The sequence below is a fragment of the Macrotis lagotis genome, chromosome 3, assembly GCF_037893015.1.
Source record: "Macrotis lagotis isolate mMagLag1 chromosome 3, bilby.v1.9.chrom.fasta, whole genome shotgun sequence".
Classification (NCBI taxonomy): Eukaryota; Metazoa; Chordata; class Mammalia; order Peramelemorphia; family Peramelidae; genus Macrotis; species Macrotis lagotis.
The window spans coordinates 94,840,947-94,868,800 of NC_133660.1; the positions used below are offsets into that span (position 1 = coordinate 94,840,947).

The 27,854-nt window shown below is 31.4% G+C and overlaps 1 protein-coding gene across 1 annotated transcript in view; it reads left to right on the forward strand.

The window, feature by feature from the left end:
* Positions 1-27,854, forward strand: part of SPOCK3 (SPARC (osteonectin), cwcv and kazal like domains proteoglycan 3) — a 740,694-nt gene that overhangs the window by 221,819 nt on the left and 491,021 nt on the right. The window contains exon 3 of the mRNA XM_074227415.1: positions 23,039-23,084. Coding sequence (XP_074083516.1) covers positions 23,039-23,084 — 46 coding nt within the window. The remainder of the gene's footprint in view (positions 1-23,038; positions 23,085-27,854) is intronic.

The following is a 27,854-nucleotide window of genomic DNA, read 5'->3' on the forward strand; positions in this document are numbered from 1 at the left end:
TAGTTTTTGCCATATATTTTCCATTTTCCCAACAATTTTTGTTAAATAGTGAGTTCTTATGCCAGAAGCTAATGTCTTTGGCTTGTCAAGCAATAGATTACTATGAGTCATTTGCTACTGTTTTCTTTTGTACCTATTGTAATCCACTGGTCCATTACTCTTATTCTTAACCAATATCAGGCAGTGTTGATGACTGCTGCTTTATACTGAAGTTTTAGATCTGGTAGAACTAGGTCACTTTCCTTAACAATATTTTCCCTTCAATTCCCTTAATATTCTTGACCATTTGTTGCTCCAGATGAATTTTGTTCTTATTTTTTCCAGCTTGGCAAAATAGTTATTTGGTAGTTTGCTTGGTATGGTACTATTTAATTTGGGTAGAATTGTCATTTTTATTATATTATCACAACCTAACCATGAGCCATTGGCATTTTTCCAAATGTTAAATCTGTCTTCATCTGTGCAGAAAGTGTTTGTAATTGTCTGCATTCAGTTTCTGGGTTTGTCTTGGGAGGTAGATTCCTATTGTCTGCAGTTACTTTGAAAGAAATTTCTGTTCTATCTCTTGTCCTTGGGCTTTGTTGTTCATATATGTAGAAATACAGATGATTTCTGGGGGTTTATTTTATATCCTGTTACTGTTCTCAACTTCTTAATTGTTTCAAGTTGTTTTTAAATGATTTTCTGGGATTCTCTAAGTATACCAGCATGTTATCTGCAAAGAGTGGAAAACCTTGCTTCTTCATTGCCAATTCTGATTCCTTTGATTTCTTTTTCTCTATTTGTTCAAACTAACATTTCTAATATTGTAACAATAATGGTGATAATGAGCAACCTTATTTCACCCCAGTCTTATTGGATATGCTACCATTGTATTCCAATACACATGAAATTTCTTCATAATTTTAGATAGATACTGCTTGTTATTTTAAGGAAAACTCCATTTATTCCTCTTCTATCTAGAGTTTTTCATAGGAATGGATGGTGTCTTTTGACAAAGATTCTTACAGTATCTATTGAGATCATTTTATGATGTCCATTGGTTTTGTTATTGATGTGTTCAATTATGTTGATTATATTTCTAGTATTGAACCATCCCTACCTGCCTGTTATAAGTCCTACTTTATCACAGTGTATTATCCTGATAATAAGTTACTCTTATCTCTTTATTAAATTTTTAATTATGATTTTACATCAATAATCCTTAGGGATATTGGTCTAGACTTTGTCTCTTGTATCTTACTAGTTTAAGTATCAACACCATATTGGTGCCATAAAAGGAATTTGGAATAACTCCTCCTACTTTGGATGATAGTTTATGCACAATTGGAAATAATTGTTCTTTAATGTTTGGTAGAATTCACTTGCAAGTCCATCTGAATCTGGTAATATTTTGGGGTGGGAGTTTATTGATGGGTTCTTCAATGTCTTTTTCTGAAATGGAATTATTTAAGTATTTTATTTCTTCTTCTGTTAATATGAGTAGTTTGTATTTTTTGTAAATATTCATCTATTTCACTTAAGTCATTAAATTTATTGGAATAAAGTAGAAAAAATAGTTCTGAATTGTCTTTTTAATTTCTCCGTATTGGTGGTAAATACATTCTTTTCACTTTTAATACTTGTGATTTGATATTCTTTCTTTTTTTTAAATCACATTACCCAAAGTTTTATCTATAATTTTTTTCATAAAACCAATTCTTAGTTTTTATTAGGTCAATAGTTATTTTGCCCAGATTTATTAATTTTTCCTTTGATTTTCAGAATTTCAAATTTTATATTTAATTGGGAATTTTTATTTGTTCTTTTTTCTAGCTTTTTAAATTGCTTACTCAATTCATTGATTTCTTCATTCTCAGTTTTATAAATATAATGATTTAGGGATATAAACTTTCCCCTAAAACTGGTGTGGTTACATCCAATAAATTCTGACATGTTGTCTCATTTTTGTCATTTTCTTTGGTGAAATGGTTGCTTATTTCTCTGATTTGTTATTTGATCTGATTGTTCCTATGATATCTGGTTTGATGCAATTGTTCTTTTAAATTAAATTATGTAGTTTCCAATTAATTTTTGATTTATCTTTCCATGGTCCTTTATTTGCATGTAATTTTAATTTAATCATGATCTGAAAAGTATGCATTTATTTTTTCTGCCTTTCTGCATTTGATCATAAGGTTTTTTTATGCCTTAGAACAGGTCAGTTTGGGTATAGATGTTATGTACTGCAGAGAAAAACGATATATTCTTTTCTATCCCCATTCATTTTCTCCAGAGCATTATCATATCTAAGTTTTCTTAGATTATATTCACCTTCTTATTTTCCTTCTTGTTTAATTTATGCTTAGATTTCGCTAATTCTGAGAGAGGATGAGTTATAGTTTCGCTGTCTTTATCAATTGTAATTCATTCAGTTTTACCTCTAAGAATTTGGATGCTATACCATTGCTCATGATACTTTTTAAGAAGTAGTTTCCTTCCTTATCCCTTTTAAAGAGATCTGTTTTTGATTTTGCTATTTCTGAGCTCAGGATGGCTACTCCTGAATTTTTTTCTTTTCTTGAATCAAACATATTTTGCTCCAGTATATTACCTTTACCCTTTGTTTATCTCTCTGCTTCAAATGTATTTCTTGTAAACAATATAACATAGGATTCTAGTTTTAAATCCATTCTGCTTTCTGCTTCTTTTTTGTAGGAGAGTTCATGCCATTCACACTTATTGTTAAGATTACTAATTCTGTATTTTCCTACATGTCATTTACCCCATTTGTACTTTTCTCTTTGCTTTTCTCTATTCTTTCTCACCAATCTTTTACTCCCTTTCACCTTCAACTTTCCTTTTAAATTTTAATTTATTTTCAATTTTACTTTTGCCTTTCTTTTTCTCAGACTTTCTTCCTTTTTCTTTCACTTTCTCCTTCTGCCTACCTGTAGGGTAGGATAGATTTTTAAAACACGTTTGGGAATGTATGCTATCCCCTCTCCGTGCCAAAATTGTTCAGTAGAATTTACTCAGTGCTCATCCCATTTTCCCCTTTACTATATTATGTCTTTGTGCCTCTTCATCTGGTGTTATTTATCCACTAATGCCTAATCTTCTCCTAGTATAGTCCTTTTTATGTTTTTATTTCTTTGATCCTGTGTTTTACTTGCATCCTCTTTGTCAAATTGTACTCTTTGTACTTGACCTGATGGAAGTATTATTTTCAAAACGTGATTGATTGATTGCTAGCTTTATTGAAAAATAACATTACCTCATGGTCACTAAGTGCCCTTCCCTCTACAGTCTCATTAGAATCATGAGGGGGCAGCTTAGTAATGCAGTGGATAGTGCACTGGCCCTGTAGTCAGGAAGATCTAAGTTCAAATCTGATCGTAGACACCTAATAATAACCTAGCTGTGTCACTTTGGGCAAGTCAGTTGACCATTATTACCTTGCAAAAATAAAAATAAAAATAAAATATTTGTGAATTTAATGAAATCACTTTATTTCCTTTTGAAGTACCCTCCAACTGCATGCAATTCTGATGAACCAAAGCATCATACAAAACAAAATCATTTCATGAACCACTTATAACATGCCCCCCTTCACCCCAAGCACCTCCTTTCTCTATATATATTGTAAGCACTCCAATCATAGTTCTACAGCCTTCCTTAATCAAAGTATGGGGCACACTCTCTCCCACTGTCCCTTTAGCATCCCAACTATATACTAAAACTGTCATTAACTAAATTATGGGTTAAGACAAGATCACTTCCTTTTCTCTTTGTGTCCAACCCTTCTAAGTATGCTCCTACCCCCTGCCCCAATTGTTCTACTTACTAATAAAATAAAGTAACTCCTGATTTAATTATACATATATATATATATATATGTATACATACATATAAATATACATATACATATACATATATATATACATATATATGTATATATATATGTATATACATATATATACATATATATATATACATATATATATATATATATATATATATATATATATATATATATATATATGTATGTATAGCCTCTAACTAATCTAAGTATTGGAATACCCTGAAGGTCTATCTTAAGAAATTTAGGATTTAGTCACAGGACCACTCAGCATGAGGTGCAGTCATCAGAGAAAGGGGTGAGCTCTATGAGCAAGGGAAAATTAAAGTAGCTCAAAGGAAGCATGAGATACATAATTTTACAGTGAACATGCAAAATGTTCATCTGAATTTTTTGTGCCCTACCTGAATATTGTACACTCTCTGAATATTGTTCTGATCCAGCATAGGTGGATTCACTGTAATTTGTCTCATAAATAATTATGTCATTTTGAACTGATTTGATAATGAAGGACCAGAACCAACCCTATTCATATCCTCTAAGTACAGTCTCTTCGACTATATTCAAATCTTTACCTATCCTAAGAGAAATACAATTCTCAAGAGTTGCAAGTATTATCTTTCCTTGTAGGGTTATGTATAATTTAATCCTCTTGACTAACATTTTTCCCCCTCTCCATTTACCTTTTTATGCATCTCTTGAGTTTTGTATTTGATCAGGACATTTTTGGAAGTCCTCTATTTTATTGAACATCCATCTTTCCCCCTGACAGGATATGCTGAATTTCACAGGGTAGTAAATTCTTGGTAGTAATCCAAGGTCCTTTGCCTTGCAAAACATCAAACTCCTGGCTCTCTAATTTGTTAATGTTGAATTTGATTAGTCCTATCCAATTCTGATTGTGTTTCCATTGTATTTAAAGTGTTTCTTTTGGGCTACTTACAGTACTTTCTCCTTTATTTGAGAATTCTTGAATTTGGCTATGATAGTCCTTGGAATTTTTATGATAGTCCTTTGGAATTTTAGCATCTCTTTCTGGAGGTGATCTGTGTATTCTTTCAAGGACAATTTTGTCTTCTTGATCTAGTATATTGGGACAATTTTCCCTGTTAATTTCCTGAAAGGTATTTTTCAGGCCCTTTTTATCATATCGAATTTCTGGTAGACTAATAATTTGTAAATTTTCTGTATAGATCTATTTTCAAGGTTGTTTGTTTTTCCTTAAAGGTACTTTATATTTTCTTCAACTTTTTGTGCCTTTTGATTTTGTTTGATGGAATCTTGTTATCTCGTAGATTCATTAGTTTTTATTTATCCAGTTCTAAATTTTAGGATTTTATTTTATTCAATTAATTTTTGTGTTTCCTTTTCCTGCTGGTTAATTATTCTTTTGATTTTATTTTTGAATAAATGCATTCATTTTCCTGTTAGGTTATTTTTATATCTAAAGGACTTGAGTTCTTTGGTCAATTTTTCATAATATTCCTATATGGCTTTCATTTCTGTTTTCCATTTTGCTTCTTCCTCTCTTCTTTGGTTTTTAAATTCTTTTTAAGTTCCTCTACAAACTAACAAAGTAAAATCACTTTGGTTTTAATTATATCTAGAGAGAGCTTCTAAGTACTCCAATCCATAGTCCTTTGAGACTCCCAGTGTAGGTAATTTGCTATTGTTTTTTATTTTTTCTTCTGAGATAACATTTTTAACATCTCTATCTTGTAACTTTCTATAGTCAATACTCTTTTAGAATTTTTTGCTCATTTTGATTATTGAGCTCAGCTCCTGTAGTATCAAGTGTATAGTCCCCTGCTTTTTGTACTAGGACTAGGGTCTAATGCCCAGTTTAGTGCTTGGCAAGGTGTCTCCTATGCATCACCGTGGTGATCCTTTAGAGGGATTTGTTTTCTCCTTTATGTCAGACTCCCCATACACAGTGACTTGTCCCAAACCCAGTCCTGTCTTTTACTCCAGTGTTACAGGAATTCAGGTTTGGGACTCTCCCTTATTGAATTGCTATCTTGGACTGGTCTGCATAGTGGCTAAATGCCTCCAGTTGGCTTTTCCATTCTCTCGCTGAGCTGGGCTTCATTTTCCCTTCTCTCTTCCCTTCTGCTTCCCCTCACCCCCAAGAGACAGACCTTCTCCTTGATGTCTGTAGTTGAAAACTTGTTTTGATCTTTTTATTTTGGTGGGATCTGTAGTTTTAATGTCTGTGTAGAGTTTTCATTTAACATTCTCTTGGAAAAAACTCTAAGATATTGCTAACTTACACCACCATCTTGTTGCCACCCCAGAAGTCCTAAAGTCTTTTCAAAGCTAATGATATTAAAACTAATTTTTTGTACATTTAGGTAACGTTTTTAGGATTAACTTGAAGAGATTATCAAGAGGATATGTAAGGAATAAAGAGAATTTTGACATTAGAAAGAGCAATGAATAAATTACATTATTCATTTAAAGACATGAGACATCCGATGAGAATCACATAAGTGTATTTCAGATTGAAGCTCTCTTCTCCATAAGATTATTCTTTTTAAGGCTTACTGTGAAAGAGCTGCTCAAATAGTGAGCAAGATATCACTATTTTCCAAATAAGAAGAGCAAAATTGAATTTTTCCATAGAAAGAAAATGTCTTAATTTAATTAACTTTCATAATTCCTGGTGGGGGGTTTCCTAAAGAAGCCTTTTATATTCCAGATTGTGATTCTTAGTTGTTAACATGAAAGTACTATTTGAGCAAGAAGCAGACATGGGGAATGTGGGAAGAGAGTGATAATGGGTTTCATTTGTGAGAACTTCCACTGACCCATCATTTTTGATGTATGCAGGTATTATGATTAAGAATAGTATTCTATATTACCAAGCTCAGGCCTTCTTGCTAAAAATAGCCAATTTATAAGGACAGTTGGTTCAAACAATAGTATTGTTTGGAACCTTGAAGATTTAAATGCTGTTGACTCTCACAGAGTTTAAGTGTTTTTATCTAAGTCTTAGTGGCAACATGGTTCAAATAACCAGATGACCCAATTTCCATTGGTTTCTTTTGAAATGTTACAATGAAAAGATTCAACCTGATTAAACAGGAGTTTCTTAAGTATTTAGTACATAAAAAAATTGAGCTAGACATAACAAAATTGAGAACAGACTCTGCCCTCAAGAATCTTCCACCCTGTTGGGGAACTAAGTGTCACATTATGATATGATGATTCCCAGTGTTTGCCAGGTTTCATGTTTCAAGAGGTCTTGAAAAATAATACTATTTGAGTCAATAGGGAAGTCATGTGGTTGAGAATTCAGGTCAGAAATAACACTAAGTAGAAAATGAAAATAATAGGAAAACATACGTATAATAGTCTATTGTATATGAATTTTTGCAGTAGTTCTTTCCCTGGGTTTGATGAGTTTTAATAAAACTCACATATATAATGAGCATTGTACTTGCACATTTATATATATATATATATATATATATATATATATATATATATATATATGCATATATATAGATCTATTTCTTTCTTTTTATTCCTCTTTTTCTTTTTTTCTTTCCTTCCTCCTTCACTTTTCCTTTTTCTTCCTCCTCTTTTCCTCCTCCTCCATATCCTGATTTAGAATTTTTAACCTTAAAATTTCATTGACAATGTACAGGGAAATTAATAGTAACTCTGAAGCTTCATGCTGTTCACTTTGGTTACTTTCTGTGATCTCATTTCTCCTGTTGTCCTCATTCTAAAATTAGTCTAATGTTCCTTCTTTTCCCAATTAAAACTCTAACAGAATCAGAAAGGTAATAAAAATGATAGAGATTGACTTTTATTTTCATTGATATAGATGTAAATTATGATTCAAACATTCAACTGATGTGATACTCCAAATTCTCCACGGAGAAAATATACCTAGCATTCTGGAAACCTTTAAATATATGTTGAATGTTGCAAAATTTGGGGAATTTACCTTTTTACCTTCACTTTTCATTTGCTCATAGTTATTTTCTTTTTGGTTTGTTTAATTTTTTCCCTAAACATAGCTGCTTTTCATTCCATGGATGTTTTTCCTTAGGCCAAAGTTATCATAGATCATTATTGATGATTTGTGATGCCTACCATGTGTCTCTCTATTGACCTTCTTTTCTCTTTCACAAATTTGATAACCCAGAAATTGTGGCCTTCCATGACTTCCAGTATTATAGCATCATTAGAACAATACTGATATTAGAGGTTTGATGTTCTTCAGCATCAGGAAACAGATTGGAATGGCAGAAAATTCTATAATATAATTGTTAATACCAAAGAAAAATGTATCTGATAGTTTTAAGTCTCCCAAGAGGTATTTGGAGATGAAACAGAGACTTATTGATTAAATCAATTTCATTTTTACATAATTGATAAAACCTGTGGGGAGATTTCATTTTGGGGCAAATAAAGGGGCTTCTAGTATAGAATTCAGAAAGTTTCCTCCCAGTTCTTCAGTGCAATGGATCAACTACCAAACATTTGGCATTTGATTTCTGAGAACTTGTTTCACCTTTTTGAGTATATTAAAAAATTCTAGGCATAAGTCACATAGCATGCTTGCATTATAAAATGATCTATAGCATAGATCTGCCTGCACTAAACTCCAAGCCAATTTTCAGTTTTGACCAAAGGATCTCAGAGGGGAAGAGAAGCAGCATCAGTAGAGGGGCAAGTGAGTCATATAGGAACCTGCCCATGCAAAAAAAAAAAAATACACTCAGTTAAGAGATTAAAACATCTTGAATGATAGTTTTTCCTTTGTCCTCACTGCATTAATTTCTAATTTTAATCTCTGTTCAACATTCTGTTTTTAGAATCTTACACACTCTTTGACCATACCTTAGTAAATAACATACACTCAATTTAGCTCCTAGATATGAATGCACTTAAAATATTATTTTACTCTGTAAAACAATATGTCTGAAATAACCTAGCATTGCTGCAAATATATTGCATTTGCAAATATCATAAAATTCCATTTACTTTTGCTTCTAAGTGTTTGATATTGGATTTGATTTTCTCTGGACTGTAATTAACAGCATTTTGAACTGTTGACAAGATTCAATTGGCAGGCAATATTAATCACACCATTGCAGAGAAATTGGCTATTACATTTGTTTTTGTCCCCTCACCCCCTTCTTGTGTTTTCTGTGCCTCTAATCACAGATTAATTCTAAGGAAAAAGCCTTTTTCTACTATGCCCCATAGATATTTATTAGTTTGTATGTTGAGTTGTTATAGATTTTTTTCCCTTACTATTGACTCTTGCTACTAAATTTCTACAAACACGGAATGAAACCAAACAACAGTATTTCTTGTGGTGAGAAACAGTTTATTCCAGATAATTAAATCCAGGAATGTTCAAAGAAAACTCAGTAGGGAACATAAATTAGCTTCTATCAAGGGATATAGGTTGTTCCTCATGAATAGATACTGACAAACAATTTTGGAAGCAGCTCTGAAAAGTCATTAATACTTCTGAAAGATTTGAAATGTAGCACATTTGGAGGGAGTACAAACTTCAGTTTTGTGTTTTCAAAACGAATTTCAGAAATTCGGGATTTTTTTTTCCTTTTAACCTATGAGAGATCAAAGCAGAACAAAAAGTGAAAGGGAATAGCTGAATACAATAATCAATAATAAATTTTAGATTTTATATGTATTCATTTAAACCTTCCACTATTAATTTTGTAGAATCAAATTTTACTTTATAAAATTATGCTTCACAATTCTGTTAAAAATTAGCTAGTAAGTATCCACTGTAGAAGTTGAACCTAGATTTTACTATTTGGGTATATCTTTTTATTATTAATAATAATAATGAACATTTATATATTATTTTAACATTCGCATAGTACTCTACAACTGTCTCATTTCATCCTCATAATCCTGGAAGGTAGGAGCTGCCATTATATTTATTTTACAGATGAAGAATAGAGGCATACCGAGGATGACTTATTTAGCTAATATATAACAGCTAATAAGTGCCTAAGGATGAACAGAATTAAAGTATTATTGACTGTGGGTTCAGCGTTTGGTTCACGGAGTGCCCAACTTGTTACAATGTTATTATTGAGAATGTAGGAGTGAAAGAGCACTGATGTAAAATTTTCATCATCTGGAACTAGCCTGATACTCTCAAATTTTTAGATTGGATCCCATTACAAAATTGCTGAATACAAAAAAATGCTTTCTTTGGTGGTAGACCAATGGCAATCATAATTTTTGGGAGTTGAGAATGTTTATCTTATCATCTTTCAACTTTTTCTCTCTTTAATCAAATCCAGCAAATCATTTTTTCTGACTTCTAATAATAAGAATATGATAAAATTGTTCTAACTCTCAGAACATTAGCAGAACCCATTTTAACTTTCTTGAAGGAAAAAATAATAGGATGTACTAAATTCTTCATGTTAGGTATTATGGTTTGGTAAAAGGGAAGATTAATAATTTTTGCTTTATTTCTAATATTTATTTTTCTTTGTCCACAATAACCTATTCTTTTAAAGGAATTATTATGGAGTTTGAGATGAGAATGGATCTGTATTCATCTTGTCTAACCCAGTCTCAGAAGGAATACCCACTGTTACAAATCTGACTAGACCTCATCCAGGTTTTTTCTTGCAGGAGACCCACTATCTCTTGAACTATCCACTCTACTTTTGAATAGCTCTACCTCTAAGGAACTATTCCTATTATCAAGCATAAATGTGCCTCTATTCAATTTCTAAACATTGATCCTTTTTTCTTTCCTTAGTATTCAAATAAAACCAATTTACTTCTCTTTCATCCACATCATGATCTTTCAAATAATAAATATAGCTATGAGGATTTCTAGTGATTAAAGTTATAAATCATGTTTGTCTCTGTGTGTATACACACACATATATCATGTTATATTTTCTTCAGAAAAATACTATGTGAATAACAGGATACGCAAATACCAGTTTTAAAAAACCCATCATTGTGACTTTAAAGTATATTATCAGCAAACACTTGGAATAAGAGCTTTTGTGAAGAGAAAACTGGGTATTTGGTCATGTAATGAAAGTGACAGATAAACAATGGAAAACTCAAGTATTATAATTGTACCCTTGAAATATTAGAAGAATGGCACTAGCTATATCTCCTATTTCTCTAAAACTGAGTTTGCTAAAGTACTTTCCTCATTTTAAGTCTTTGATGTGGGTATGATGGTAATTCCATTCTCGTTATCAGGGAAATGAGCCCCAAAAGCAAATAGTATCAAAGCCTAAACTGGGAGCTTTGTTTTTCCTAATTTCTAAGTCTGATTCCTTTTATATCATATCTCTTAGAAAAGATCCCATGCATTGAAAGATTTCTCTATAGAGAATTTTTAGAATATAGAGATCAAAGTAGCCTAGACTGATGTTTGAATGTTTTGTATTATTGTGGTAATAAAATTCCATCTAGTTATATAAAAATGCTTTATATTTTAAGCCCAGGAATAGGTCAATGATTTTTTTTGTTTTTTTTTTTTTGTCAATTTTATACATATTTTTTTCCTGGATTGTTGCACAATTGAGAGCATAGAGGCCCAATATTAGTTCATATCATTATATATATATATATATATATATATATATATATATATATATATATATATATTTATATTATATATATCTGTGTGTGTGTGTATGTGTGTGTTTATATGTATAGATCCATGTACATTTGTTCATGCCTGTCTATACTTATACCTATACTCTGTGTGTATAAATATAAATATATATATATATATATATATATATATATATGTATGTAGGGTGCTTTCTTCAAAGTATTGTTTTTCATTTTTTGTTGAAAGTATAAAAGATGCTCTAAGGAAAAGACTGACAGAAAGATATAAACTATTATGGCTGCTATAAATGATCATATCTGTGCCTGAAAAAGAATAGGAAAAGAATTTGCTACAAATATCTTTATGAAGAAAAAATTTTCAAATAACATTGAAAAATTTTGGACAGAAAATGATCTGTATTATAAATGTAAAGACAAATCATCCTGTAAAAGATCTAGGATGTTGCCTTATTTGTATAGGAACAGTTCGATGGTTTAGAGTTACTGAGAAAGGAAAGCAGTTTACAAAACACTGGAAATATTTGAATATGTAGAAAGTTTTAAGTACATAAAATTAATTGGATGACCATGGTAAGAATTTAAAGCAAACATACCATGATCACTTAGCTCATTTGCTTATAATCAACTAAAATAAATGGGTTGTAAATATTTTTAAGACTAAAAGAGAAAAATGATATAGCCATATGAATATTGAAGAAGGATTCAATAAGGCATATGAATTTCACAGAGACAATTTGAGTTGTTATCATCTAAGTGAAAGGTGAATCACTGAATATAAGAAGAAATAGTTATAAGGTATGGGAGCCAAGAGACTGAGACCCAGACTGAAGATACTGAAGAATCTAATATTTTGTGGGGAGTTAAAAACTGTTTCCTGAACAGTTTTAAGAGACCAACAACCTAACGTAAAAGATGATAGGATTCATCTATGTGATTCCTGATTGCTGGAAAGAAACAAAATTAATTAGACCCAACATCAAAAACTAGATATTGCTCTTCAGGGTCCCTTAGAGCATAAGCCTTGACCTGTTGGATGATACAGGGGAGAGAATGCGGGCTCCAGTGTCAAAAGGACCTATGTGATCTCAGACACTAGTTGTGTGATCTTGAGCAAGTCAATTATTTCTCTTTACCTCAGTTTTCTCATTTGTAAAATTAGGAAATGGTAAACGACTCCAGAATCTTTGCCAAGAAATCTCCAAAAGGCTCCCAAACAGTCAAACACAACTAATCAACTAAACAACAACAACAACAAAAAGATCCCTCAGAAGTACCTTTTTTCTTTCTGTTAATGGGAAGCACATGCTGAATAGTTAATAAATAACATTTTAATTCAAATCTTGTTCATATTAAAATTTTACTTTGCAAAACCCTTTATATATATGAACCCTTGACACTGGACTCCTATTTCAGTTAGTTCATAGAAGTTACTTGAAAAGCACAGATTCTGGCTCATATTTATCCACACATAGTTTAATCCAAAATTTAAAAATCACCAAAATATATTGTGCATCAATCTTTATAGATATTACTTAAAGTTATCTCCTAACGTTCCTGATAATCTCTACTTTTATTGGTCCCAGGACTATCTTTAATTTCCTCAGAAAGAAAGGAAGTTAGTTGTATCAGAGCCCTTAAAAAAGACTAGCAACATTCATTAAGGTGACACTTCTCTACAAGGTCTCCAAGCTTCAGAACTTGTTACATTGAGTATGTTGGACTCCCTTTGAAAGGAATTGATTTTGATGCTTCTAAGGAAACAGCTTGTACAACTCCTGGGAGTCTCTCTCAGAGATCTATTGAGGCAGGTGCTCTTAAAACATTTTTGTATCATGGATACCTTTGACACTATGGTCAAAAATATAGATTTCTTCTTAAAATATATTGCTATGAGTTTCTGAGAAAAAAATATTAACACACATACATATACACACATGTATCTGCACACATTTCATCATTGTATTCACTTCTCGAATTTAATCCACTGTTGGGTAGTTGTTTTAATATTTTTGTGGATATATATATATATATATATATATATATACATATAAAAACACAGATTTGATAATGCCTTCTTTTTATATTTCATTATGTTCCTTATTGTGCTCAATCTTTTATTTCTCCAGAGAAATTTTGTTATTAATTGTATCTAATAAATTATTTATTAGATGTTAGTATCGAATAATCTATATATTAATTTGGGTTATATAATCTTTACTATATCGGGCTAACTCAACTATGAATATTGAATTAATGTTACTATCCTTAATTTTCATAGAAATATTGTATACTCATTTAAGTCTTGGTGTTTCTTGGTAGTTAAATATCAGATCTTTAATGTGTTTTGTTATTTTTAAACTTCATCTTTATCTTAATTTTGCTACTTTTTGCATGCTTGCTTCTGTGTATGTACTTGTGTGTATGTTGTGTGATTGTTTAAATTTATTATTGTGCATTGCTACTTAATGAATTATAGGCTCAGAGGATTTTCGGATTAGAGATTTAAATCTGGAAGGAATCTAAGAGCATTAGTGACCCCAGTATCTCGAGTCTCCTTATATTTCAGATGAAGGAAATTTTCCTGTCCAAAGTCACAGAGTATATGTATAAGTAAAAGAATTCAAGAACTATTTTGATTCTAAAGTTAGGACTTCTTCCATTGTTTATCATCTTGAATAAATTTTTTAGTTCTTTTTTCATATATTGACAATCATATGCAAATGTAGTTTTGCTTCACTTTCCCAGTGGTTACTATTTTATTAAATAGAATAACAATGTTCCAACCTATGTATAATGGTACATTGAATCACTCTCAGTTTTCTCTTTTTGCTAACTCTCCATTTCTCACACTATTTGGGATTTATATTTTTAAGTCTTCATTTAAATATTCATCTTTCTTTTATACCTTTTATTGAGTACAATTTTTGCTATCCTCTTTAGAAAACAATGACAGCAACAACAACAATCTAAATGCTTGATATATTTCTTCAATTCTATCACAATTGAATTCTAAAATTTATGCCTTAAGGCAGAAGTTCTTAGTTCTTAATCGAGGTTTGACGAACTTAGCTTGAGGTCTATAAATATGTGAGGGAATATGTAAAATTCAGTGGAGAAAAATTTCATTCTTATTTATTCTAACCAGAAATTTAACATTTTCATCAATGATGCATTTTTAAAGTATCACTTCTGAAAAATAATTAGGCTTAACTAGACTACTAAAGGGATCCATGGAACCAAAAAAAACCTTTGCTGAAAGAGTGTATGTTTTAGGAAAGTCTATTTTTAGCCTGAAATATGTGTTCTTAATATAAAATCTATTTGGAAGTCCATTTTCATCTTTCAGACACAATTTTAATGCAACATTCTCTTCATCTCTAATTTCTATCATAGTTAAATATTTTTAAGCCCAGTTATTGATGCCTTATTATCTAATTACATTTATATTTCATCTTTTCCTCTAAGTATTTACTCACCTAATCAAATAATATGCATTCATCAATTTTAGTTCATTATGTATGTATTTGAACACATTTTCTGTTCTTAAATTTATCATGCTTATTACTATTATCTGAAGATGTGATTACAACTACTGATAATTTCTTAACTTAGCTCAAACAAAACATGCTATATTTTATTCATCATTCAAATATTTGTGTATTACTATGCTTTATATATATATATATTTCATATAGTTAATATGTTGCTGAATCATGTTCTCAAAACTTTTCTGTAATTTACTTAGTTCTGTAGGTAAATTCCTCTTTTAATAGATAAGGTTTTAATTCTCTTCCACTATATCTTTTTGAAATTGTGGTTTTTAAAATAAATATAAATTGCTGTAGAGTTTTTAGGGTATTCAATTCATTTCTAATCTCTGGGGACATGACCTATATTATATTAATTATTATTAACACATGTTATCCAAAAGCCAATTAAAAACTGCACAATGGGAGTAGGGAGTTAAAAATAGATCTTATTTCATAATGTGTGATAAATAATGCATCGATAACAAGGACATGTAAACAAAGAATCTGACTAGATAGTCTCTTAACATTACTTCTGACTCTAAATAGTGTAGTGCTATGATAATTCGGAAAAACTATCCAGTCATACAGTAAGAATGATGTATAATGATGTATAACAGATGGCCAGTAGAATTTTTTATTGTTGTTCACAAAATATCTAAACATCAACAGGTGCATTAGTTAAGGAAGCTCAAGGTGAAGAATTTCATTTAAGTTATATTCTGAATAAGTAAAGGTAGTGCCCACATCGATGCAATCATGATTCCATCAAAGTATTGATATAAATGTTCATGCTTAATATTAATTAATTTTTCTCAGATTTAGTTAAGTAAATGACTGTAAGCCTGTATATATATATATATATATATATATATATATATATATATATATATATATGCATATTATTTCTTAGAAAAATAAATAGCAAAGGTTCCAGGATATTTGACCTCTCCCCTCCAAAATATTTGTATTATTACTTGGATCATAAAATACCTATATTGTTTCTTGATGTTTTTAAACTATTCCATGGTATTATTCTAGCAAATTTATCAAAAATTAAAGTCTTCTATTAGAAAGTATTAATTATTTCATAATATTAAAATATGAAATTTCACAGAATTAGGACTAATTATACATTGCTGAAATCTGTTTTATTTTCATTTGTGATATAAACAGTGGCAGAGAAGTCCTGAGTGTGTATGCTATTTTAACTGAAAATGGAAAATGGATTAAAGACATTCCCTATTGATTCTAAACTGTGTTTCTGAAATCTGTGCTCTAACCAGAGCAGTCTAGGGGGATTGTACATGTGATATGAGGCACTGTGAGCCTATCATTAGTGTGAAAGTATTAGGAATATTCTTGCTTTCATTCTTCAAATATCTGTGATTTGAAAGCTACTTCCATTGACAAATATTAACACTTTGTGAACTTTTTGCAAATAAAAATAATTCACTGAAAAGTAATAAAAATCCTTGTAATAATGCTCCCCAAAAGCAATTGAACTGATTCATATTCAGAATTATATGCTCCAGTGGGTAAAAACAACATCCCCCCCTTTATTTTGGAGTCAGAGAATCAGGATTCACATCCTATCTGTGATTCTTCCTATCAGTATGTCACTGGACAAGTTATTTTACTCCCTTACTTAATTTCCCTTATCCATAATAAAAAGATTTGAGATCCCATCTAACTCTAAAATTTCAATAATCTTACGAGCTTTATCAGATTGGTAATTTCTTCAAGAACAGGTGCTCTTCTTTAGCACTTTGAAATTATATGAATCTCACACAGTGGCACAGGAGAATTCTAGTGGAAAAAGAGTGTTATACTGCTAAATTTTAAATTAAAATGCATTAATTTTTGAACATGCCTTAAACAAAGTCTTAAAATGATCTTCTGTGGAAGATATAGCTTTATAGACATAACTGTACCTCTTCCTTCTCCCCTTCTCATTTGTCTATCTACAGAAAACTTGGGCAAAAAATCACAGTGAATGAGATAAGTCGATGTATATTTGTCAATTAACTACCCAAAATGATTAAAGGATGGAGCCACCAAAATAGAATGCTTATTGTTCAAAGGGATATTTTATAGTATTTTATTTTGTTTGTATAGCAATCTTCAGTGGTGAGACAGACTGTATTAATATTGCTTAATTCTATCTTGAATATTAAAAAAGGATATTTTGGAAAAAATCAAAAAATCAAAAACTACTATAGCTAAAATTTTTTCTACCATCTGTAGATCATATTTGAAACAAGTCAAATAGGTGACAAACAAATAATTGTCATCTGCACTTCAAACTAACTTTTGATGAAATAATCTATATGTGATCTTTGATAAAACTGAGATTAATAAATGTTGATTTATGAAAGCATTTCATTTGAAAGTTGCTTTTATCATTTGAGTCTCTTGTATTTCTCTTTCTTATTTTCTTTTGTTCTCAATTTTTATATTATAGTGATGGTTGCTATAAAAAAATTGCCTCACTTAAAAAGGAAAACTACAAAACTTTATATTTCCTTGGCTAGAACATAATTAATCATGATCTTTCATCCATGATTTCAAGTGAAAAAGATTCCAGATATATTTTAATGCTTTTTAAATTTAATATGTAAGGATATTTCCAAAGGTGACTAAGAAATAGTTCTATTGTCACTGTCCTGTTGGTACAATTTCTTTTATTTATATTTTTAATCTTTGTTCAGTGAGAGTTAGTAAAAGGCAGCAGAAAATATGGGCTCACAAAAGAGATATAAATGAAACCTTTCAGGATACCAGGATACCACTAAGCAAATGACCTCTTTAAGGTTATACAGGGCATCCTTGAGAGTGTGAAAGAGGTAGTTTACGTCATCTAGATTGATGTCTTCAAATATAGAATATAACTTATTCATGAGAGAATCATATCCAAGCAATTCTAATGAGATCTTTCTTCTTTTTAATTTATCATTTCTTCCTCTTCTTCATGACCTTATCCTGATGTTTCATTCTGATGTAAAAATCACCTTTTCCTAGCAGATTATGCTAACCAAACACATGCTAGAAAGGTTTGAGGAATCAGTCAGCTAGTAAAAAGAATCTACAACTTTAAAAAATAATCTACAACTGTGCAAAGTATTAGGATACAAAAGCATAAATGAAATAGCCCCTTCCCAGGAAATGTCTTATAGATGAGGTCGCATTTGAATTAAAACTTTGTGGGAAATGAGATATACTAAAAGGTGGAGGTGGAAGTAAGAAAGGAGATGCATTCTAGACATGGAGACTACCTTTGCAAAGTCTTAAAGAGGCAACACGATTTCAAGAGAAGGACACAGAAGGAAAGGCACTTTGGTTGGATCAAAGTAGTATATATCAGGGAATAATCAAATTTGGGTCAAGCAATCAATATTTTTTACTCTATCAAAAAAGTTACTAAATCTGTGTTTGGAGTTCATCTGAGAGCACTCACTACTGGATGAGAAAATTCTAGTCACAACAACTCAACAACATAATCCCTGACACATGTCTCCTATCCTCCAACAGTTTAACAATTGTGTGGAAATGTAACATATTTCCTTGTTTTAATTCCAGGATATGTGATTTCAGTATTCTGGATCCTTGTTCTACTGACAAAGTGCATAGATGACCCTAATTAATGGTTTCAAAAACTGCTACAGCTAAAACCTTTATGATGTAGAGACCTACATAGAGACAATGGCCTATTATTCCTCAAGTGGTGAACCATCTGACATCTCCATGTCTTTGCTCTGGTTGCCTCCCATGACTAAAAGCCTGTCCCTCCGCATTTCTTACCCTTAGAGTTCCTGGCATCTATCTATCAATCTAACTATCTAGATAACTGTCTCTCTGTCTCTCAGAGATTCATATTGGTGGCTAATGGTAAGACATATTGCAGATAAGAGAAGGGAAAAAGAAAAAAAGAAAGTGACATGATAGCTTTATTATATAGTTAAAAGAAGTAGCAAATTACAGTGTCATGTATGGTCTTTTTTTCTATCTTACAATGTTATGGAAATGCTTGTTTTATTTATTTCATTCAGAATTAATTTATTTTAAAAGACAAAATTCAGACACCACTTCAGTCTAATGATTCTTTCTCCTCAAGTTGTGTTATATCTTCTTTGATATGTTTTTATATATTTTATATAAAGAAAAGAATAGCCTCTTTTGCACTGACCAAAAAAAAAAAATCAATCTTGAAAGTGAAGCCCCTCAGTATTTCTTCCCCAAATAGAAACAATTGCTATTTACATTCATTCTGAATTAATTAGGGCCTAAACAGTGAATAAGTGGGGCTTAGTCTGAGACCCATTGTTATCCAATCAAGAAGAATAAGAGTGATTTGGGCCTGGAAATGCCAAGACATCTTACCAGTTTTTTGGATAGAGAACCTAAAAGTGTGGGAACAAGAGAAAAGAAACTGTGCATTCTAACATGCCAAGTTTGGGGCCCTTCCTATCACTCCCAGAGGTTGATGTATGTCTTTGTTTTCAGAGAAGACCATAATATTAGGGAGGTGATTCCTTTTCTCACAAATGGATTGATTTAAGTGAAGGAGGACTATGCAATGACACCAGCTTTACTTTCTCCTCTGGAGCCATCTGGGTGCTGTGACTTAAGTTTCTCACATAAGGCTGAATCACATGCATGTCATAACCTCACCTCCCAGAAGTCATGTTCTTCTTTGAGAAAGAAGCACAAGCATCAACATCTTTTATATGCACAGTTGTCTCTTCCTTAAAATATAAGGTCAGTAGGTTGAGATGGTTTCATTTTTGTGTCTGTATGCTAGTTGATCAACTTAATAGATGGTTTATTGAAGCCTCTATAAGTTAGAATAAGTTTTACTTTAAAAGTCATAGAATTATTCCCAAGTTGGCTGGACCAGCCAGATGTGCTTTGCTACCATGGTTTTGAGAACTCACCATTCAATCTACACTATGATGTTTCAGCCTAGCTTAGTGAATGTGATGAAATACACAAGACACCTCATTTCCCCATGTATAAGACAGAACCCAAGTTTGAAAAAAAAATGTATTTCATACATTTAATGAACTCATCATCATCAAATTCATACAACTCCTCATTACTGTTCAAACTCATTCATTAGCTTGTCTGCATCTGTTTCAGGAGAGGCTCTGACAGCTCTCCTGCCTGTGCTCCAGTCTGGGATTGATCACAAGCTGTTCCTGTGCTAGTCTGGTGTGTGGACTCATGCTTAGTCCATTCCCCTTCATGAACCTGAAGCACCAATTGTGTCCTTTAAAATCAATCACTTCTTGTTCCTTGGTAATTCTTCTTGTCTCCTGCTTAACCACCTTTGTGGACATAGGAATTCAACTTGCCCTTTGCTCTTTCATTCATCTCCTCAGTTCCCTCTAACTCAGCTCATTTGGTTGACCTGCCTCTCGAGTCCTTCTTCTGATGGGGAGTCTTCAGTAGGGTTTCCTCTTTGTGTAGCCAGTCCCGGATTATTTTTTTTTCAGTTGGAGGAGGACCAGACTGATGTTCAGCAGCATGATTTCTATTCATATTGGCAAAATGAATCACTTTGAATTTGAATTCAGCACTGGATGAAAGTCTTTTCTGAGCCAATTCTGGGCAGAACTCAGATAAACAAGAGCTGATACACTGGTAACAAATGTGAAACATTGAGAGCAAAGACAAGCACAAAAAAGAAGGAAATGAAAGTAAAAAGAAAATCTATAAGCACTGTATAAGACATTTTCAGGTTTTAGATCTTAAATTTTTTGAAAACTGGTGTGTCTTATACATGAGGAATTACAGTTGTATGTTCATTAACAAGGTTGAGTGGAAAAAATATCATATGAGTACAGAAGAGCAAGGTTATCAAGAAATTAGAAACATAAAGTGAAAGCATGAATAGAATGATACTACCACCAAGATTCAAGTGAATCTAGAAAATAAGACAAAGATTTATGGTACACTTTATAGGAATCTATCCAAAGAAAATTGTAGCTGTCAAGTCACATCTACACAACAGTAATATGGATATTGGAAGATATTTGTGGTTCCATATCTTAGGGAATATCATCATCATCATCATCATCATCATCATCATCATTATTATTATTATTATTATTATTATTATTATTATTATTTTAGTTTTTGCAAGGCAATGGCTTTAAGTAGCTTGCCCAAGGCCCAACTGCTAGGTAATTATTGAGTGCCTGAGGCCAGATTTGAACCCAGGTACTCCTGATTCCAAGGCCAGTGCTCTATCCACTGCACCACCTAGCCACCCTGGGAATATTATTAATTATCTAACTACTTCCATTGTGGTGTAATAATTGTGAGGACTGGTCTTGTGTGAAGTTCATGGCTGACCACTTACTATATGAATTTCTGTCTCAACTATATCTAATAACTGGACCCAATCAACTTTGTTTAAGCAAATAATGCAAAAATCTCTCTTCCATAATAAGTTTAGCAAGCTTCATCTAATTAAAATATGTAATCAAACCTTTCCAAATCCCAATGGCCTTGTGGTTTCTAGGAAAGGTGTTTCTCACAATCTGGGTAATCTGCTGATTGACTTCTCTAAAGTCCCCTTGTACTTGGTCCCTGTAAGATTCACAACAACATCATCACTTCTTGTCTTGTTTGGATCATTCATCTCACCATATGCCCAAGTCACCTTCTATGTTTGTCTATGGGTCTGATGGGATGGGGAGCCACACTTTTGCATGTAATAAATTGCATTAATTGTCATCCTTGGATATTGATGCTCCTTCTCTGCTACGTTCCCACAGTAGTAGGATCAATCTTGATTTAGAGCACCATGAACATTACATAGTGTTTTGAGAGTCCTGAGAGGTACATCTATGGAGCATGCAGATGTGCTTAGAAACTGATTTCATTAATCAGAGTTAAAAATTTTGCAGAGGAATTCCAAGGATGATATTCTGGGACTTCATATTATTTTTCTCTACTCAGACTAAATAATTAATTTTATTTTAAAATAGAGTGGGATTTCATCTGGAAAATAAATTGTATTGTTTTGAGTTAGACATGTCAGCTTTAATTTTGATACATAAAAGTAAAAATTTATTGAACAATGTAAAACCTAGGAATTGGTCATATAAACTTATGTAAAATATATATATATATATATATATATATATATATATATATGTATGCATTCACTATGCACACACACATATGTAGATATAGATTTTTTCTTTATTGTGTGATAGTAAACAATGAAATTGTGATCAAGTCTTTTTAGTACTTTTGAAGATGAGTATGAGTACTAAAGTAATATGATCACAATTTCACTGTTTACTATCACACAATAAAAAAATCTATATCTACATATGTGTGTGTGTGTGTATAGTGAATGCAGATATATTTGTAATAAATATTATATAAAATTTCACCTCCCTGATGTAATGCTCTTTTTCTAAAAGGAAAAACATACATCATCATCATCATCATCATCATCATCATCATCATCATCACAGGTTTAAAATTTGATTTAAGCTTTTATTAGGTTTCTCCATTCCTTCATATTTTCAATTGCATATTTGTAATTTTCAATTAATGTCCTCATAATATAAGAATTGAAATCTAGCTATAATATATGAACTGTTTTGTAATTGTTTTGTGCATTGTTACCTTGCAATTTAATAGCTGTATTTAAAATTAATGGTAGAAAATGAAATTACATAATTGAATCTTGGTATATTTTAAATTGCATATTATCCTAAGTCCATTAGTAGGTTCTCTCATAAAAAGTTTTGCCTCATACTGAGGAAAATTTACATGTGGTAGTAGGCAATTTTATTTAGGGATTTAAATTATATGGTAATTTTATATTGCATATGTGTAGAAAGACATTTCAATAGTATGGGAACAGTTTGTTTCTTCTTGATAATTATGGTTTTTTTCTTGTTTTTTTGCTGCTTGCTATCAAAGGAAGTAGAGGTTTGTAAACAACTTCTCTATTTGGCATTTAAGATTTTTTATATGAATTTCTGAATTATAGTTATTCATATCATACTAAATTCATATTATTTCCCCCTAGGATGATTATTTCCGTACTTGGAGTCCGGGTAAACCCTTTGATCAAGGTAAGAAACACACTATTCTAGAATGTATTTATCCTACATTCTTCTTTGACCTAAATGATTTAGGAGTTCTTTTTAGAATTTTTAGAGTCAAAAATGAAGGTGCCAAGATAATTGTCTAATAACTCATTAAGACTGCCAAAATATGTATGCAATTACAATGATCTTTGAATAATATGATTACAAAATCATTAAACTGATTAAGCAATTTTTTGTATACATTGTTCTTCAGTTTTTGGCTGTATAAGTAAAACAATGGAAAAAAATGGATTGATTTTTCACTTCTAGAGTTTTCAAATTCTACCTGAAATTAAATATGCCTAAATTAGATAAAGGACTAATTTGATTTAAAAAATAACTATTGATGGTATTGATCTTTATGATAGTTCAGAATGAATGAATGTTTCAATGGACCTTTATTTCCATAGGAGATTTGTTATTTCAGTTGACTGAGGTAGGCTTCTTAGAGTCCATGAGGAAATGAAACCTATCTTGTATAAATTTCAGATCCTTCACCTTTTGGAATATTGTTTCTATTATTGTTCAGCCCATTTTAACATTGATGATTAATGGAAAAAAATCCTTTGAAGATAAACAAACAAAAGATTAGGCATGATATTTGTTATCGAAAGGTAATGCACTCAAAAGAATTGTAGAATGAGAGTACTACTGTTGCATAACTTAAATTTATTCTCACTTTAAAATCAAGACCCAAGGTTCAAAACCTTCTTCTGTTACATACTGACTGACATTGGACGAAACTCTTAAAGTTTCAGTGTCCCAAAGAATTCTTTAAAACTATAAATTACAGATGAGTTGTTAACCCACATCATTTCATACTGAAAATTTTATTCACCTACTTCCTCCAAAAGTTATATATATATATATATATATATATATATATATATATATATATATATATATATATATATATACATACATATATATGCATGTGTGTATATATGCACATATATATATGCCCTTTAATAAAAATATCAAAAAATGTCCTAATCTCATAATCTTAAAGTTTAAAGAGATAATTTTGAATAAATGAAAGGAATTGCTACTTATGCAGAGAAATGTGTGTAGAATTTGTTGCTTGTTAATAAGGTATGAAGTGGAAAAAGGAATAATTATGAATATATAAGAATTAGAGAAAGATAATGTTTTATTAAGTGAAATTAATCTGGTTTGATTATATTCCTTATCTTTTAAACATGATATCTTGGTTGGTAATATTCTCCCACAAATCGTTCCCTAGCAAGATGTACAGATATTCAAAATCATTTCAAAGGGGAAGTAGCATTTCTCAAAGACTCATCTGCCTATTTTTTAACTATATTGTCACAACAGCATCATTCCATATCTAATCATGAAGAATTTAGTTGATAGATAAGTCTGGCAATACCATTTTCAATTTTCCAATGTTATGACCGTACAGATGCCTTTGTAACTGAATAGTGATCTGTCAGTCAATTTAAATAAATTCAATTTAAAATAAATGATGTGCATAGTAGACTATACACACATCATATATGGTTAGAATGTATTTATTATTTTTTAAACATATAAAAATTGTACATGGTGTTTAGAAATATGAGTAAACATGTTATTGAGAATAAATGCCACAGTAGGCAATGGAAATATATGATTTTTCCTCTGAAAAATCCTACTATCTGCGGAGGTGATTCTGCTGGTTATGGTATAGGTGGGGAATTCCTGTGAAGAAAAGAATGGGATGAAAATTACCCCTCTATGAATGATTTAGATGCATCTTTTGTTTGAAAAGTGTCATATTCAAGCAACACAATTGGCCTGTAACAAAATAGTGCTTAAATTTGCAGTGCCAATGCAAAACTGGACTATATCCTTCAAATCTTCAAATTAAAATTGACATTCTGACATGAACTTTTGATATTGTACAAAGATAATACAAATGATTTCAAGTGTGACAATAAAGATATTTTAAATATGGTCGGCAATTGAATGCATTCATTACCAAAACAAATGAAAAATCATTTTCTCTCATATATCCAAATAGTTTCTTTCCAACTAGAGCAAATTTGCAAAAAGTAGGAAATAATTCTATCATTCAATGCAGTATTCTTGTCTTTGCATTAGAAATTAAGATATCCTGATTAGACAGTATTAATATTAATATTACTTTACTGAGTTCCTTTTTCAAATTACATATGAATGCAATTTCTAACTTTAAAAAAATTGACTCTCACAAATTATTTCCTCCCTCACTCACAAGACAATTTAATACATGTTACATTAATGCTTTCAGGCAAAGAGTATTTTCTATATTAGTCATGTTGTAAAAGAAAACAGACAAAACTCAAACAAGAATAAAGAAAAAAATTAAAGTTGTGCTTTGTTCTGCATTAAAATTTTATTAGTTCTTTTTTGGAGCTGTATGGAATTTTTCATCATAGGTCCTCCAGAATTGTTCCAAGAAGGGGAAGTTGATGTCATTTGCTAGTTTGGTTCTACTGTTTATTTCCTCTGGAAGCTCATTTAACTTATCCTTTAAGACTGTAGATACTGTTATCATTTGGTGCATATGTATTATTGATATTACTTTTTTGTCTGTGATGCCCTTTTGAAAATGTATTTTTCCTCATCTTGTTAAATTAGATCTATTTTTGCTTTTGCTTATTCTAATATGATCGCTACCCCTACTTTTTTGTCATATGAAGAATATTAGATTACGATATAGCTACTTATCTTTACTCTGAGTGTGTGTTTGTGTCAAGTGTGTTTCTTGTATACAATATGTTGTAGGATTCTAGTTTTTAATTCAATATGCTCACTTCCATTTTATGAGTGAGTTCAAACCATTCTCATTCACAATTATGATTTCTGTGTATTTCCTTCCGTACTAATTCTCTTCCACCTCATTTATTCTCTCTCCCTCCCCCTCCTCCTCACTTTCTCCCTTTTCATCCTTTCCTTTCTAAAAAGTATTTTGCTTCTGAGTATTGCTTCCCTAATCCTGCCCACTTCTCTGATTCTCCCACTTGTACAATTTCCATATATGTAAAATATTTTTAAATCCGGATGAATATGTGCATTATCCCCTCTTTCAGCCAGTTCTGATGATAGTAAGGCAGCATTGCCTGCATGTCCTTATCATCAATTCCATCATAAAAATTCTTTGTTACTCTTTTTATGCAAGATAATTTATCCCATTCTGCCTCTTTACTTCCTCCTCCTAGGGCATCATTCTTTTTCATCTTTTTACTTTATTTATTTATTTTTGACCATCAAGGTATCATAATCATTTCACTCCTATGCTCATATGAATGCTGCTTTTAATTCCCCAAATAATGAAAAGTTCTTATGAGTTATTAGTAATCTTCCCACTGAGGAATTTAATTCTCATGGAAATCCCTTATTTCTCTTTGCAATGTCTCTCCATAGTCTTGCATTGCACAATCATTTTTCTTGAATTAGCCTTGGTCTTTTCATCAGCAATAATTAAAAATCTCTTTCTATTGATTTTTTTTTTGTCTTCTGAAGATTTATACGCAGTTTGCTGAGTAGGTGATTCTTGGTTGTAACCATAGCTCCTTTGTCCTCCAAAAATGCCATATCCAAGCTTTCTGATCTTTTGAAGCATTAAGCTGCTAAATCTTGTGTTTTCTTAACTATGACTCCATGATATATGAATTGTGGCGAATTAAGCTTTTCAAAGAGTTCTTCAGTGGATTTTTGTGCCCCTCTCCTACCATTTGGCCTATTCTGTTTTAAAATTTTTCTATTTTTATTTTCTTCTATTTTTCTCTCCCTGACCAAACTGTTGACTCTTTTTTTTGGTGTCACTCTTTTCTTTTGCCAGTTTTTTTTTCCCCTGTACTACCTCTTTTCTTTATTTTTTAAATACTCTTGGACTCCTCGAGAGACTGAAGCCCATGTGTGTTGTTGGGGCTTTGCTTGTAGCTCTTTTTATGGTAATTTGCTTTGGTTATATTTTTTTGTAATTGTTTTTGTTTGCTCATATTTCCATTCTTTCTTGGCTTTTAACTTTATGATAAATTTGGGCTCTTCTCTTAGGATTATGGAGACACTTTCCTAAGTTTCAGGATTTTTGTGGAAATGTTTTCAGAGCTAGAGGTTTATAAGTTTTCAGATTTTCTAATGTGGTATGACCTGAGGAGACACATTGTCACTGCTCTTCTGCCATGTTCTCTAGTCTGTGAACAACCCCGACCCTTTTTTCTTGTCCTCTAATTATGAGCAGGTTCCCCACTCTTACTATTCCTTCTCATCCTGGGAATGAACCCCCAAACTTGATATATGCATCAAAATAGAGAACTGATCCAGAGCTCCAGAGGTCCATTACCAAATTAGTTACTCCAAAGAACTGTGGCTGGCTTGCCATAACCTATGCAATGGACTGTCTCTCCTCTCTCACTCCAGTAAGACAGATCAGACACTTCCTCCCAGTCTTCTAAGTTGTTGGGCTGGAAAATTGTTTCACCCTGAATAGAAGCTGCCATATTGTCTCTGTCTCTCCATCTTTTAAAATCTTTTTGGCATTTTGAATCTGTACTGGCAGTCAACCCTCTCTCTTCATCACAACTCTTAGTTTAATTTATTTTTAAGCTCAGAGAGAATTAAGTTGCTTGTAAGGAATAAGGCAACTTACATAATATTATACACTTAGTAGATACTTTTAAATGCTTGTGGAATTCAGTTATTAATCTTTGTATTCCACTAAATAGTCACAAAATATTTAATGAGAAATGGGAGAAAATGGAAAAAGTA